The sequence below is a fragment of the Aythya fuligula genome, chromosome 14, assembly GCF_009819795.1.
Source record: "Aythya fuligula isolate bAytFul2 chromosome 14, bAytFul2.pri, whole genome shotgun sequence".
Lineage (NCBI taxonomy): Eukaryota > Metazoa > Chordata > Aves > Anseriformes > Anatidae > Aythya > Aythya fuligula.
Genome location: NC_045572.1, coordinates 4548522 through 4561417, shown reverse-complemented (window position 1 = coordinate 4561417; position 12896 = coordinate 4548522). Strand labels below are relative to the sequence as shown.

The following is a 12896-nucleotide window of genomic DNA, read 5'->3' as shown; positions in this document are numbered from 1 at the left end:
AAATTTTCCTCCCTTTATTATTGATATGCTAATACCTGAATGACTGTACTTCCAAAGGCTCCTTCCGACTCTGCCCTCGTAGCCTGTGAACATCCTTGGCAGCAGCTCTCATCATTTTATCGGCTTTGAGCTCACACTTGTGTTCTGTTTTTTCCACCTCAAAAATAATGAAAAAAAATCCGTTTTTGCTTCCATGCTTCCAGGAGGAATCAGTTTATCCAACCAAATCTCTCAATACAGCAGCATTTTAGCTGCAGACCTGCAGCGTTTGGAAACTGCTAACTCTGGAATTAGAAACCACAGAAGCTAAAAACTGAAGGTTTGTCAGCTAACCACTGTAATCAAGAGAGCTTTTCATAAGGTTTTCTTCCAGCCCTTTGGTATGAATCATGGCTGATATCTGTCTTCTTTGTATCATCTTTATTTTAAGCCAGTTGATCAGCTCATTGAAGAACATGGAATCATAGAAGGGTTTGAGTTAGAAGGGACTTAAAGATGACCTAGTTCCAACCCCCTGCCATGGGCAGGGACACCTCCCATCACACCAGGTTGCCCAAAGCCACGTCCAGCCTGGCTTTGAGCACTGCCAGGGATGGGGCTCCCACAGCTTCTTCGGGCCAGGGCCTCACCACCATCTGAGTGAACAATTTCTTCCTTAGAGCTACTTAAAAAAAAAGTTTAAAGCAATTACTCCTCCTCCTATCACACTTGTATGGCTTTCTGGGCTGCAAGCCCACACTGCTGGCTCATATCAAGCTTCTCATCAGCCAACACCCCCAGCTCCTTTTCCTCAGGGCTGCTCTCAATCCATTCTCAGGCCAGCCTGTGTCTGTGCTTGGGATTGCCCTGGCCCAGCTGCAGGACCTTGCACTTGGCCTTGCTGAACCCCATGAGGTTTGCACAGCCCCACCTCTCAGGCCTGCCCAGGCCCCTCTGGATGCCATCCCTTCCCTCCTGCGTGCTGACCACACTGCACAGCTCAGTGCCATTGGCAAACGTGCTGAGGGTGCGCTCAATCCCACTGCCTGTGTCACCCACAGTGATGTTAAACAGCAGCAGTCCCAATACTGACCCCTGAGGAATACCACTTGTCACTGATCTCCATCTAGACATTGAGCTGTTGACCACAACTCCTTGAGTGTAAGTGTTCATCACATTTTGGTTGACAGTCTATCCATCAAATCCATGTCTCACCAGTTTAGAGACAAGGGGACAGTTTAGAGATAGGGGACAGTGTCAAATTCTTTGGAGAAGTCTGATGATGTCAGTTGTTCTATCCACCAATGCTAGAACCTCATCATAGAAGGCTATGAGATTTGTCAGGCATGTTTCCCCCCTAATGAGGCCATGTTGCCTGTCACCAATCACCTCCTTATTTTCCATGTGCCTTAGCACAGTTTCCAGGAGGATCTGCTCCATTATCTTGGCAGGCACAGAGGTGAGACTGACTGTCCTGCAGTTCCCCAGGTTTTCCTTTTTTTCCTTTTTAAATACGGGCATTATGTTTCCCCTCTTCCAGTCATTGGGAACCTCACTGGACTGCCATGAGCTCTCAGATACGATGGATTGTGGCCAGTTCATCCACCAGTCCCCTCTGGACCCATGGATGCATCTGATCAGGTCCCATGGACTCACGCACCTTTAGGTTCCTTAGCTGGTCTTCTCCTACAGTGGGTGGTTGATCATTCTCCCAGACCCTGCTTTGGCCCTCTGGGGCTTGGCCTATGTGGCTAGATATTGGGATCCATTTTCAAGCTCTACCCCAACATGCATCTTGTACCAACTCACTCCTACACTTTTCTGCCATCAGAATTTAAAAGTTTGTCTGATGACAGCACAGGTGCCCCTGAGGTGTTCCACACCACACCTGCTATGGACTGGGAGGCTGAACTTCACAAAACAGATGCTGTTTGTGACTTCCCATGCTTGTGCTAAGGCAAACTGCTGTGCATGGGATCAGGACTACAGGAAGAGGCAACAAACTCCAGCAAGTTCAGGGAGGAATTCAGTCCAGGGAAAATCAGACATCTGCAACTACACCACATACACTAACTAGAAAAGTTCCTATTCTAAAAAAAAAAACAAAAAAAACCCACACACAACAGGATCATCCATGCACAAGTTTCATTGAGCCATTATTTCTCTTAAGAGAAAGACTTAAATGCTATCTTCCTAGTCTTTGTATCTGTGGGAAGGTGTGCTATTTGCAGGCTGCAGAGTCTGTGCCTATCTGAGAACAAGACACTCAAGGACTCAACTTCCATCACCAGTAGCTTGTTTGATGTAGCCGTAAGTGGAAGACACATGACTGTAGTGCTAAGGTTTCATTTCCAGACCATCTTAAGTCTTGTTTCTCAAATCACATTGCTCTAATGTTAAATAAAATCCAAAGGCTGGTATTATTGGTATTACTTACTCGTTTTTCCACCAGCCTCAGCAGCAGTCGAAATCTCTCATCATCCTTCACCCACTGCGGTAACTCTTTTTCACCCTGACTTTGAGCTTGTTCTAACTGTTCCTTGAGTTCTCTCAGCACAGAGATCTCCTGAACTAAGCGATCGTGCCAGGTTTTGGAAGCTTGCAGGTCCAGCTCCAGGTCTAGTGAAGTGCGAATTAGACGCTCTGTACCAAAGGACTTAACTGAAGGCTGAAAAAGAAAAGGGTTTATGGACACAATGGTGAGAACTGCCCAGAGCACTCCCCTCATCAAAGGCCTAGTACTTCATGTGACCCATTCTTTCAACACTTCTGAGTGCAAAGCATCTCTATCCTGTTTTTCTGTCTCAAGACAGAAAGCACAAACTCAAGCAAGTCTTACAAATGGGCCTTTTGATTCTTGTGTTTCCACTAGATTTCCATGACAGCTTCTCCAAATAAAAGAGGGCTTGCTTCACACTTTGCTTTTAAGTTTCCCAACGCAAAAAACTTTATTTTTTTTTGCCAACGTACATTCTGTTGTCTTCTGTCAGTTTCAAACACAAGCATTCTGAAGAAAACCATCTCCTTAGGAAGGCAGACAGATCTCAGCACCAGTATCCCAGGGGAATTTCAGTGATTACCATCACAACAGGCACAGGGGTTCGCTGTGTGCCACTGACCGATCAGCACAAGGTCACCTGAGCATCTAAAGAAGCACTCTCCTCACTCTCTTCCCCGATTCATCAGTGTAAGCACTAAAGACTCTTACAACAATAAATATGGAAACATTCATGCTACTCCTACTCTGATATGCTGGAAGATACCAGGAACCATCTTCCTGAAGTGATTTTTCTGAGTGAGCTCTAAGTTAAATATTCTTGTCATATTCTGATGTATCAAATAGCCTTAATAGTCCCCACAAAAAAGATTGCGAACGAAAGCACTTGGCAACTGATTTACATTTGCAAATTCTTCCTTTAAAACAGTTTTCATTTTTTCTTTTTTTATCAATGTCTGTGCTAGACAAAAAGCAAGCAGTGATGTTTTTACCCGTTTCACTCTGACGCTGCGCCGCTCCATGGCATTTCGAACGAAGGGGGGCTTTTTGGATAGCGTTGAGCTGTCACTATCACTGCGATTCAGCTGAAAATGGAAGCAAACAACAAATATTTTGTGAAACATACAAAAAGTACATTCTTACATTAGTAGCAAGATCACAGGGTTGTGTACTTAAGTATGGTCAGTGATGTAAGCAGAATTATTAAGCTTTGTGAAAGACTGCAGCGGACACTTCCTGAGAAGCCAGTCGCACTGCCAGAGAAGGGAAAATCTTCTGAAGTCAAATGGGAAGAAAGCAGTCTGAATTTTTCAGTGTGACCTGACACTGAGTGAACACTGATACCACGCTTTCACTAATGAAGGACAGCACTTATAAACCCAAGATCGCATTTTTCCTTACCCGACACACGTACTGACTCTGTGGTCCCGGTGAAAAAGTTTTAGAGCGGATGATGGTGCTGCCTCTGACAAACTGAGCTTGGGGTGGATTTGCTGCTCTTTTGTCTTTTGGACGAACCACAGTAGAAGACTGTGCAAGGCTGTCTGTGTTTGTCTCTTTATCCACCTGAAAGACAGATACTGCAGTGTAAACGCCAGCTTGCTGTCGCACCAATGACACACATCCACAGCTGCCTGGCAGCCACCCGTGACACATCTCCGCTTTCAGTTCCAGAGGCTTTGCATTCAAAACGAGATACTCTTTAGCCCTTTTTATTCAGGGTGTCCTGACACTCGACTCTGAACTCAGGAGCTGCTACGTTAACTGCACCGCTCCCTAAAGGCTCCATGTCCATTGATTGCTGTGCAATGACTGAATCCAATGAGCGCTGCCTGGTGATCCAGTACATCAGTGCGACCTGCAATCTCACACGCAGAGACAGAGGTAGGATTTTAAAGACCCTTCCCTTACTTGTTGTGCATCTACAGCAAACAGAGGCAAATCACCATATGCACATGCACAGAGAGCACATCTAGAGCACATTAATTATGTTTGTCAGAATACAACTACATTCAGAATTACGCAAGGTAAAAGCCACAGTCACAATTTCCATGAGTAACAAAAGGAGGCACAAAACGATGCTGTATTAGCCATGGGGAAAAAACATGGTCATGTAGAGTTACATAAAAAAAATTCAGGTAGGCAAACATTTAAAAATCAATTATGAGCTTTCAAATTACTGCTGTAGCCCTGCTTAGCTCAACAGCAACCCAGTCTAAGCAACAACTTCTCCCTTTAAACTAAAACCTTAAAGCAAGAGCTCCCTTAGCAGGAGATGAATTAAAAGCAGAAAATAAAAGGAGAAAAACGTCGACATCAGACAACAGGAAATATTTTAATGAAAACAAAAATGAGTTTTTCCGACTTTCTAAAAAAATCAGAAAATCTTTTTAGGAGGAGGAAAAAAAGCACAGCCAACAAAATACACAAAGCCTGATGTAGAGCATCACAGGACTAGACAATATTGGTTCAGCACAACAAAGGACTTGGGGGTGGCATTGCGCTTTCCCCTTCAAAGAAGTGTCTGGTGCAAAGGCATGAACCAGTTATGCTAGCAATGCCTTGTGGTTGCATAAGCAAATCAGGTCAGTGCCCAGAGAAATATGAGAGCAATTATTTTCTTATACCAATCCGTGAGAGCTTTTGGCAAGAGAAAGTCTGCACCGTCAAGCTGTAGTCCCATGAACTCATACCTGCGAAGACAGAGTCAGTTTTCCAATATGCTTTGAGATTTGGCCATGAACAGAATAAAAATCAAGTAGGTGCAAGTACTTCCTTACTGCAGTGGTCTGTCTCTTCAGTTTTCACAGTCAGTTCTCAATTACTGCCTCACCAAGGCTTCTTTTTTTTCTTTTTTTTTTTTTTTTTTTTTTCTCTAAGGGTGTATTCCTTTTGAAACTTTAATACTAGAGTGAAGAGTGAACACTGCGCATAAAACTGCTTATGAGAAAGGCAAAAGGAAGATTTCATCCTGGAATCTTTGGATGGTGCAATTAAACAGAGGCTGCCTGGAATACTGCAGCAAGCAATAGGAAGTTTAACTCAGCTTTCTGTTCAAAAGGCCCTTGATTTTACCTTTACTGCTATTTCCATATGCAGCTGGGAATTCAGACTTTCTTCTGTTTCCCACTGCAATTTTCCAGCAGAGAATTCTTCTTCTTCTTCTGCTTCATTATCACTGATCTCATCCTGCTCTTCCTGCTCAGGAACCTCTTCATCTTGCCTGTTAAGAACAGCTTCTGTTACTGAACTGGCCTGTTTTGTACAAAACTCAGGTGTTCCAGCAGGGAGTTACTTCCTGTAAGCTGCTGAACAGAAACTCATCCCCAAGGCAGCCAGTTGTACCCAACAGGTCCTGTAGCCACTGAGATTGTACACACACAGTTTTAGATGGAAATAAAGAAAACTGGAGGGGAGCTGCACCAGAAGACAACCATCGCAGCCAAAACCTTCATAGAGAATCTTGCTTTAAATGAAGGAGGTTCAGGGTTCAGCCACGCAGTCTGAGCATAAGATGGGTACACCTCTCAGGATACAATTAATCTTAGACTAAGAAGTGATACTGGACAAAACTGACACATTGTTTTAAAATCCTTTCCAGCTCCTCTGAACTCACTGCTCGCTTCTCCATCAAATCCATCAGTCAGGATTGCTTTTCATTTCAAATGTTAGGCTCCATTACTAAAATCTGAATCTGACCCACATCAACAAGAACCAAAACTAACAGCGAAGCAAAGCCTTGCACCATACACTGGAACTTTCAAAAGGTCCACAGAACATTGTAAAAATAACAGAACGAGCATAGTGCTATTGTCTCTTCTTTTAGAATATATCAGCTTTGGTCCCATTTCCCAAGTACAACCTCTAGAAAAGAAGACACAGAAACTTAATTGAAGCAGAAAGAAGCAGATTCCCATAGCTCTATCACCTACTTCTTTCTCCACACATCAACTGCCAAGTCTTGAATCCCCAAATGCTCGGATAATCCCATGACACTAAGGCAGCGGAGCACTACCTACCAGTTCTCTCCGCTAGTTAAAGTGCTTCTGCTTTCCTCTAGTTTCTTCTCCACAGCTTCCAGTTCGACAGCTGTCTGCTCTAAGAGTGCTGATACGGAGTCCTGCGGAGAACAAGAGGCTTCTTTTAAAGATACCACTCACTCAAACGGCAAAATACCCAGCCCTCCTGGTCACAACAGCCCCCGCCAGCCTTCTTCTGGTGGCAGAGCTGTAATCTCTACACCCACATTGCTCAAGCAGCTTATTACATGTACAGTGCATAGTCAAGCCTGTGTGAGTCCAGCTCCCCCCAGTTATGCTGGCAGTACAGCATGCAGGCAGACACTAGCCTGAGAATACTGCATGCCATGCACATACACTAGCGAAGTCTGTATTTTGACTTGTTCAGCAAGTTTACTGCAGCAAGGTGAACTATCTAGTGGGAAGAACGGCAAGAGCTCCCACATCACTTAGAGCAGACCGCATACCATATCCCTCAGCTTCGACAAGGAGCAGATTTCAATACGTATTTAGCCCAGGACAAGGACATATCTGTAATCAATATATTATTTTGCTGCACTCAACATCCTCACAGTTATAAACTAAACAGACTTCACTTCTTGTCTACTGCATCAGTCCTTCACCCACCTAAACAGTACTAATGAGAGGGTTTGTAAGAGATTTCTCAGGTTTAAGCAGTTGTTCTTACTGTTTTGTCAGTGCAGAGTATTTCAGAATGAATGTTTCCTTGTTTACTTTTCCTATTTTGCTTCTGCAGATACTTATAACTAAGGAGGTTATACCAACGAGTTGATTTCTCTCCGGATCTACAGATTTCAGCAAGGCTAATTTGTGCTCCACCCTGTTGAGAGGGGAAAAAAGAATTTTAGTACAATATTAAAATGAACCAGTACCACACCAGTAATAAGAGATGAGAACAAAAAGCCAGGACTACCTGAGTTTGGCAAGTTCATCAAAAGAAAAGTTGCCCTGTTTATCCCCATTTCAACAGCATGTGAGAAGTTACGCTAGTAAAGCTTTACGCATAATTATTTTTAACATTGTCTAGGGTTTCCAACCCAAGCATTAAGTGATTCATTACAGGTCCTGTGTTCAAGTATGAAGAAGTATGAAAAGTCCTGCTGCAGCTGGGACAACGTACAGCCACAGCTTAAAGGAAAAAAGAGAAAAGAACAGAAAGAGACTCCCCTTTCAAGAAACCTGCAATGTTGACAAAAAGAAATGACTGTTTCAGACTGAGCTGCTTTAGCTTTTTATATTGATTCCTCTTTATCTGCCTTCTCAGCTTTTACTGCCTTACATTTACTATATGCATCCTGACAGATAATATAAATAAAGCTGTTTTGCAATTTGTTTAATCAATGTCTTGAGCGGACTCCATCTCACCAGCATCGGTCTGGTGGACAGCATGCTGAGCACTCCTTTTGGGAGCTCAGGTACTGTGGGGCAGTACAAGCTGCCAGACGGGGAAGCCCCATTTGGAAAACAGGTGCTTCCTTGAACCCAGATGTGCTTTGCAGGGTAGGTGAAGGAAGAAATGCAGAAGCATCATGAAGCATGCACCTCCTCCAGCCAAGGGAGATGCTACAGAACACATGCAGGAGAAAACATGAACTTTTACAGAAAAGTTTGAGGTTTTCTTATACCCCAGTTCAACAGACCCAACTCATGTTCTGGAGTACATTACTAAAGAAACAAATCCATTTATATTAAGTTCTCCAGCTAGCACTGAACAAAAAAGCTGTTCTAACAACAGGCGGTTCAGGTGTCTATGGAAATACTAGCACTTCTGTGGTTTTAATAGTGCAGCTTTAAATATATATATACAGAGAGATATAGATATCTATAATATTTAACATAATATTAGATATCTATATTATATATTATAGATATTATCTATATAAATATATATTATATTATAATATTAGATATCTATAATATTTAATATAATATTCAAATATCTATATATAGAGATATAGATATTTAAATTTATATTCTACAATGGCTTCAAAAATCCTATAAGAAGTCCATTCTCAATTACAGTACAAAAATATTTTCAAAAGGAGGAAAAATAGGCAATGGTTTCACATTATATCATGAGGGAAGGAAAATCTAGCAGCCAGTGACAAAGTTACCAAGTTCTGTAACAGAACATGTATCTAATGAATATTCTTTGCAATAATGATTTTAGTAGAAAAAACCTGTCTAGGGATAGATCATACAGCTAAGGATTATCAAGAAGAATTTCAGAAAAATTGGCACACTTCGTAGTTTAAAATGTTGTCCAATTCAAAAGAGAAACCAAATGGACCAAAGATACTAAGATAGAGATTAATACTAACCAAACATTCTTCGAGGTGAGACTTATCTACAGTGCAAACGTCGACTCTTAAAGTCTTCTGGCGTAAAGCCGGGTAAGAGATAGAAACCCAGAACGCTTCATTGTACGTAAGATTGTCTGAAGCTTCCACTGGTCTTGTGCGAAACAAGCAGCTTGTGCTTTCTGAACAGGGCAGGACAGCCACGCGAATGTTCCTACCGAAAAACCAATATACTGCAGTCAGTATTACCGTACGAGTCCGCTGTTACCTCCACTGCAAGAGCTCCACACATCTGAAAGGGAAATTCGTCCTAAGCACTGTGAACATGACTGTCCTATCCTACTCTTTGGAATATCAGTCAACCGAGGAAAAATGTGTATCTCCTCACAAAATCAGAGACGTATGGAGCTATCAGTTGCTGTAGGCTTCATCTCTCTAATCTTGTAATGGAACATCATGGGATTGTTTTGCATAGTTGCTTACATCTGATTACTTGTCACTAACAAGCAACTTATGTGCTAACAATACCTTTTCGCAGGTAAAAACAACAATGCAAAAATCCATCAAGCTTATGTCAGTTTATTCAGCACACAGCTGAATTTAAAAACTCTGCCTGGAATTAGTTTAGTAGAAGTTGTACTATGCGTTTGCCTCACCATGTGTGTGTGTTTGTGCCCATGTCCAAGGATGAGTTCTGCAGCAGAACGAGTGCCCTCTCTCCACCTGACACAGTTGCTTTGGACACTGCTGGAGCTAAGAATCTTGCTGGTTGGTGCTAATTCCAACAAGCCTAATTTCCAATTTGGAAATACATGCCTTGGAGGAAAAACACCCATCTTATTTCAGTTTGAATGTATGAGCTCATAAATGAAGTGACACATAATAAAATTTAGAAGCTTTTCAGAAGGTTTCTTTTTTTTTAGTGTGTGAAAAAAATCAACATCTGTTTAGCCCCCACAAGAATCTAATAAATGTTTCAAGCATGTTTATTTCACCCACTTACACTTTTTGATCCTGTTGTGACAGCAGAGCTTGAACATTACTCAGCTGGATGACCAGTATTGCAAATTGTTTATTTTTATCATCATATCTGAATTGAAAAGACAAAAAAGCATTAGTATTAGAGAGATCTGTCACAGACTCCATGGATGAGTATTCCACTTATTTCATTAGTCCAGGTAAATAGTATTAAGTATATTCAAACAAAGCTATAGTGGAAATATAGCTCACCTATTGCTTAAAACAAAAGCAGTTTCATACTACATGGCATTTTGCTACCAGAGCATACAGAAGAACTTAGGAATTTACATCAACAATGGACTACAGATTTGATCTAATAGAGATGGCTTTTTCTGGAATCTAGTTAAATTGTTAACTAAAACCTTTTCAAAGGCCTTATATAATGACTGTAATATAAAAAAAGTTGCATGTACAAATACTTGAAGTACAGCAAAGATGTTACGGGTAAGCACTGTTTTACCATTGATGGCCATGACAAAACACTTTTGCACTAATTTTTTGAGAGCATCTCTGAAAGCCACCTGTACCCTGGGCTGCCCCAGCAGCAGCGTGGGCAGCAGGTGAGGGAGGGGATCGTGCCCCTCTGCTCTGCTCTCGTGGGACCCCAGCTGCAGCCTGCGCTCAGCTCTGGGGCCCAGCACCAGGATGAGGGCATTATTAGATCAAGTCCAGAGGAGGCCATCAAGATGTTCAGAGGGCTGGAGCACCTTTCCTGTGAAGTCACACGAAAGGATTTGGGGTTGTTGAGCCCGAAGAAGAGAAGGCTCCAGCAAGACCTTACAGCAGCTTGCCAGTGCCTGAAGGGGGCTACGGAAAAGCCGGGGAGGGACTTGATTAGGGAGTAGAGCACTAGGACAGAGTAATGGTTTTAAACTATAAGAGGGCAAACTTAGACTAGATATAAGGAAGAAATTCTTCAGAGGGTGGTGAGGCACTGGAAGAAGTTGCACTGAGAAGCTGTGGATGCTCCATCCCTTGAGGAGTTCGAGGCCAGACTGGATGGGGCCTTGGGCAGCCTGGGCTGGTGGGAGGTGTCCCTGCCCATGGCAGGGGGTTGGAACTGGGTGATCCTTAAGGGTCCCTTCCAACCCCATTCATTCTAGGGTTCTACAGTTTTTCTCAATTCATACATCTCCTATTGAGTCATTTCAGAACAATGTCTCTGTGCCTACCTTCCTATGTCTTACGGGCTACTTGTGGGATTCAGGTGTGTCAAGGAGTACCAGTTACCACCACCAGCTTTTCCCCCACAAGCCGCACGCTCAAGAGTCAAAGCCAGAAAAATGCTTTCTCCAGCCCAGCAGTGCCAGTGCTGCAATTGCTGTGTCTTTGCTGTGTTTGCAGTGTCATTACACACTATCACCAATTGATTTCCACTGACATGTAAGAGGATAACGGGGCCAAAGACCTCCCAGAGATGAGCGCAATTCCCAATTGCAGTGTGAAGGGGGCATCAGTTAGCAAATACCAATGGGATATGATAAATAGGCTAAGAAAACAGAACAAAGCAGTCTTAAATCATTCTTTCCATTGTAAGAAAAAATACAATAAAAGTGTGTAGTGTTTACCTCATTGCAATTTGCACTTTAGCTGTCCCAACTCCTTCTGTATCATCACTGTCAAACACCACCACTTCTGACACACACGGTCTGAAAGAAAAGAAAGACAATTAAGGACTTGATTGAAGCGCTAGCATTTAGGCAATACAAGATCTTTTCCCTTCCATTCAGGATTCAGGCATACAGATTTTGTACAATTAGCAGCTAAAAGAAAGCCCATTTAATAAGTTCAATCATCCTTAGAGGTATGTATTGCAGTCCTTATCAGCAGAAAGTCATATGCCTTCCCCTTTCACTGCCAAAAAAAGCCACATGACAGGTTATGCAGAATAAGGTAGGGAGGACTTTTCAAGGGTTCCCTTGACTGGATTTTAGTTAAGACAGCTGACTGCCCAGAAACAAAAATAAGACTTAACAGCTACAATCCCATCTTGCACTGTGACAGCAAAAATTCCCAGCTTTGATTAGATTTAAGTCATTCCTTTGTTTCTTTAACAAATCAAACTTCCCTAAGCACATGGAAAGCAACAGAATACACTGATCGCTCGTCTTTACAACAGCCCTAATTTTTCCTCCCAATTCCTCCTCCAAAGGTTTACGCACTGAAAGTCCCAACAACTACATTCATCATCTAATTGACTCAGACTATGCTGTAGCATGTTAAAACAGGATTAGCATTTCTTTCTAAGTATTTCCCATATTACTTGGCACTCTTCTGCATTTCATTACCTTACATCTATAGAGGACAAACGTGTTGCTCATCCTACCCTTGCTATTTATCATAGGCATCAAAATGATACTACAGCCCTTTACAAAGGTTGCCAAGTCAACAACCCAAACATTAAGTAACGCAAGACGTGAGGGTGCATGGGATGCATTCTCCCCTTGTGTCGCACATTATCCCTCTCTCCCCCTGCCGCAGAGCTCCCCGTCCCATCGAGGGGACACAAGGGCCCTAGGACACCTCATTGTGCAATTGTCTGACTTGAGGCCACGAGGTCTGATTTACAAAGAGCTGCGCATTCTTGTCAAAGGGAATGGTCCTGTAAATATAAAACGTTACTCATCTCTCTGGAGAATTCACAAAGATAATGGGCAGGGGGGTAAGATGACCGGGTTTTCACCTCTACAGTCACGTCGTGCAATAAAAGGACCCATAATTTACCTCAATGCCAATAAAAATGGTAGGAAAACAAACTGCAGATGCAGTCAAAACAGGTATCAATAAGAACAGTACCTTTCAATTAACTTTTTGTCAAACCACTGTGGAAAGCTTTAGCAAGCAGTAAGAGGATCCAGAGCCCCAGGAGGAGCAATAATGCATGGATCATTCTTAAGCTAGGCACCGAGAGAGAAAACTCTACAGAAATCATGTATTGGATCCAAGCATCGCGGTGCAGGCGCAGCTGTGAGGTGGTTCAAGGTGCTTCTGCTTCCTAACATCCAGAATCCTGTTATGCTGACTGAAGGCTGTCACTGACACCAGCACGGCTGGCTGGCA

General features: G+C 42.7%; 1 protein-coding gene across 1 annotated transcript in view; it reads right to left on the bottom strand.

Moving 5' to 3' along the window:
- The window catches only part of WWC1 (WW and C2 domain containing 1), a 69587-nt gene that overhangs the window by 939 nt on the left and 55752 nt on the right, over window positions 1-12896 (bottom strand). Inside the window, exons 13-22 of the mRNA XM_032196935.1 lie at window positions 11405-11485; window positions 9820-9906; window positions 8838-9030; window positions 7184-7336; window positions 6496-6596; window positions 5552-5699; window positions 3878-4042; window positions 3469-3561; window positions 2417-2647; window positions 36-157 (exon numbers count right to left, since the gene is read on the bottom strand). Coding sequence (XP_032052826.1) covers window positions 36-157; window positions 2417-2647; window positions 3469-3561; window positions 3878-4042; window positions 5552-5699; window positions 6496-6596; window positions 7184-7336; window positions 8838-9030; window positions 9820-9906; window positions 11405-11485 — 1374 coding nt within the window. The remainder of the gene's footprint in view (window positions 1-35; window positions 158-2416; window positions 2648-3468; window positions 3562-3877; window positions 4043-5551; window positions 5700-6495; window positions 6597-7183; window positions 7337-8837; window positions 9031-9819; window positions 9907-11404; window positions 11486-12896) is intronic.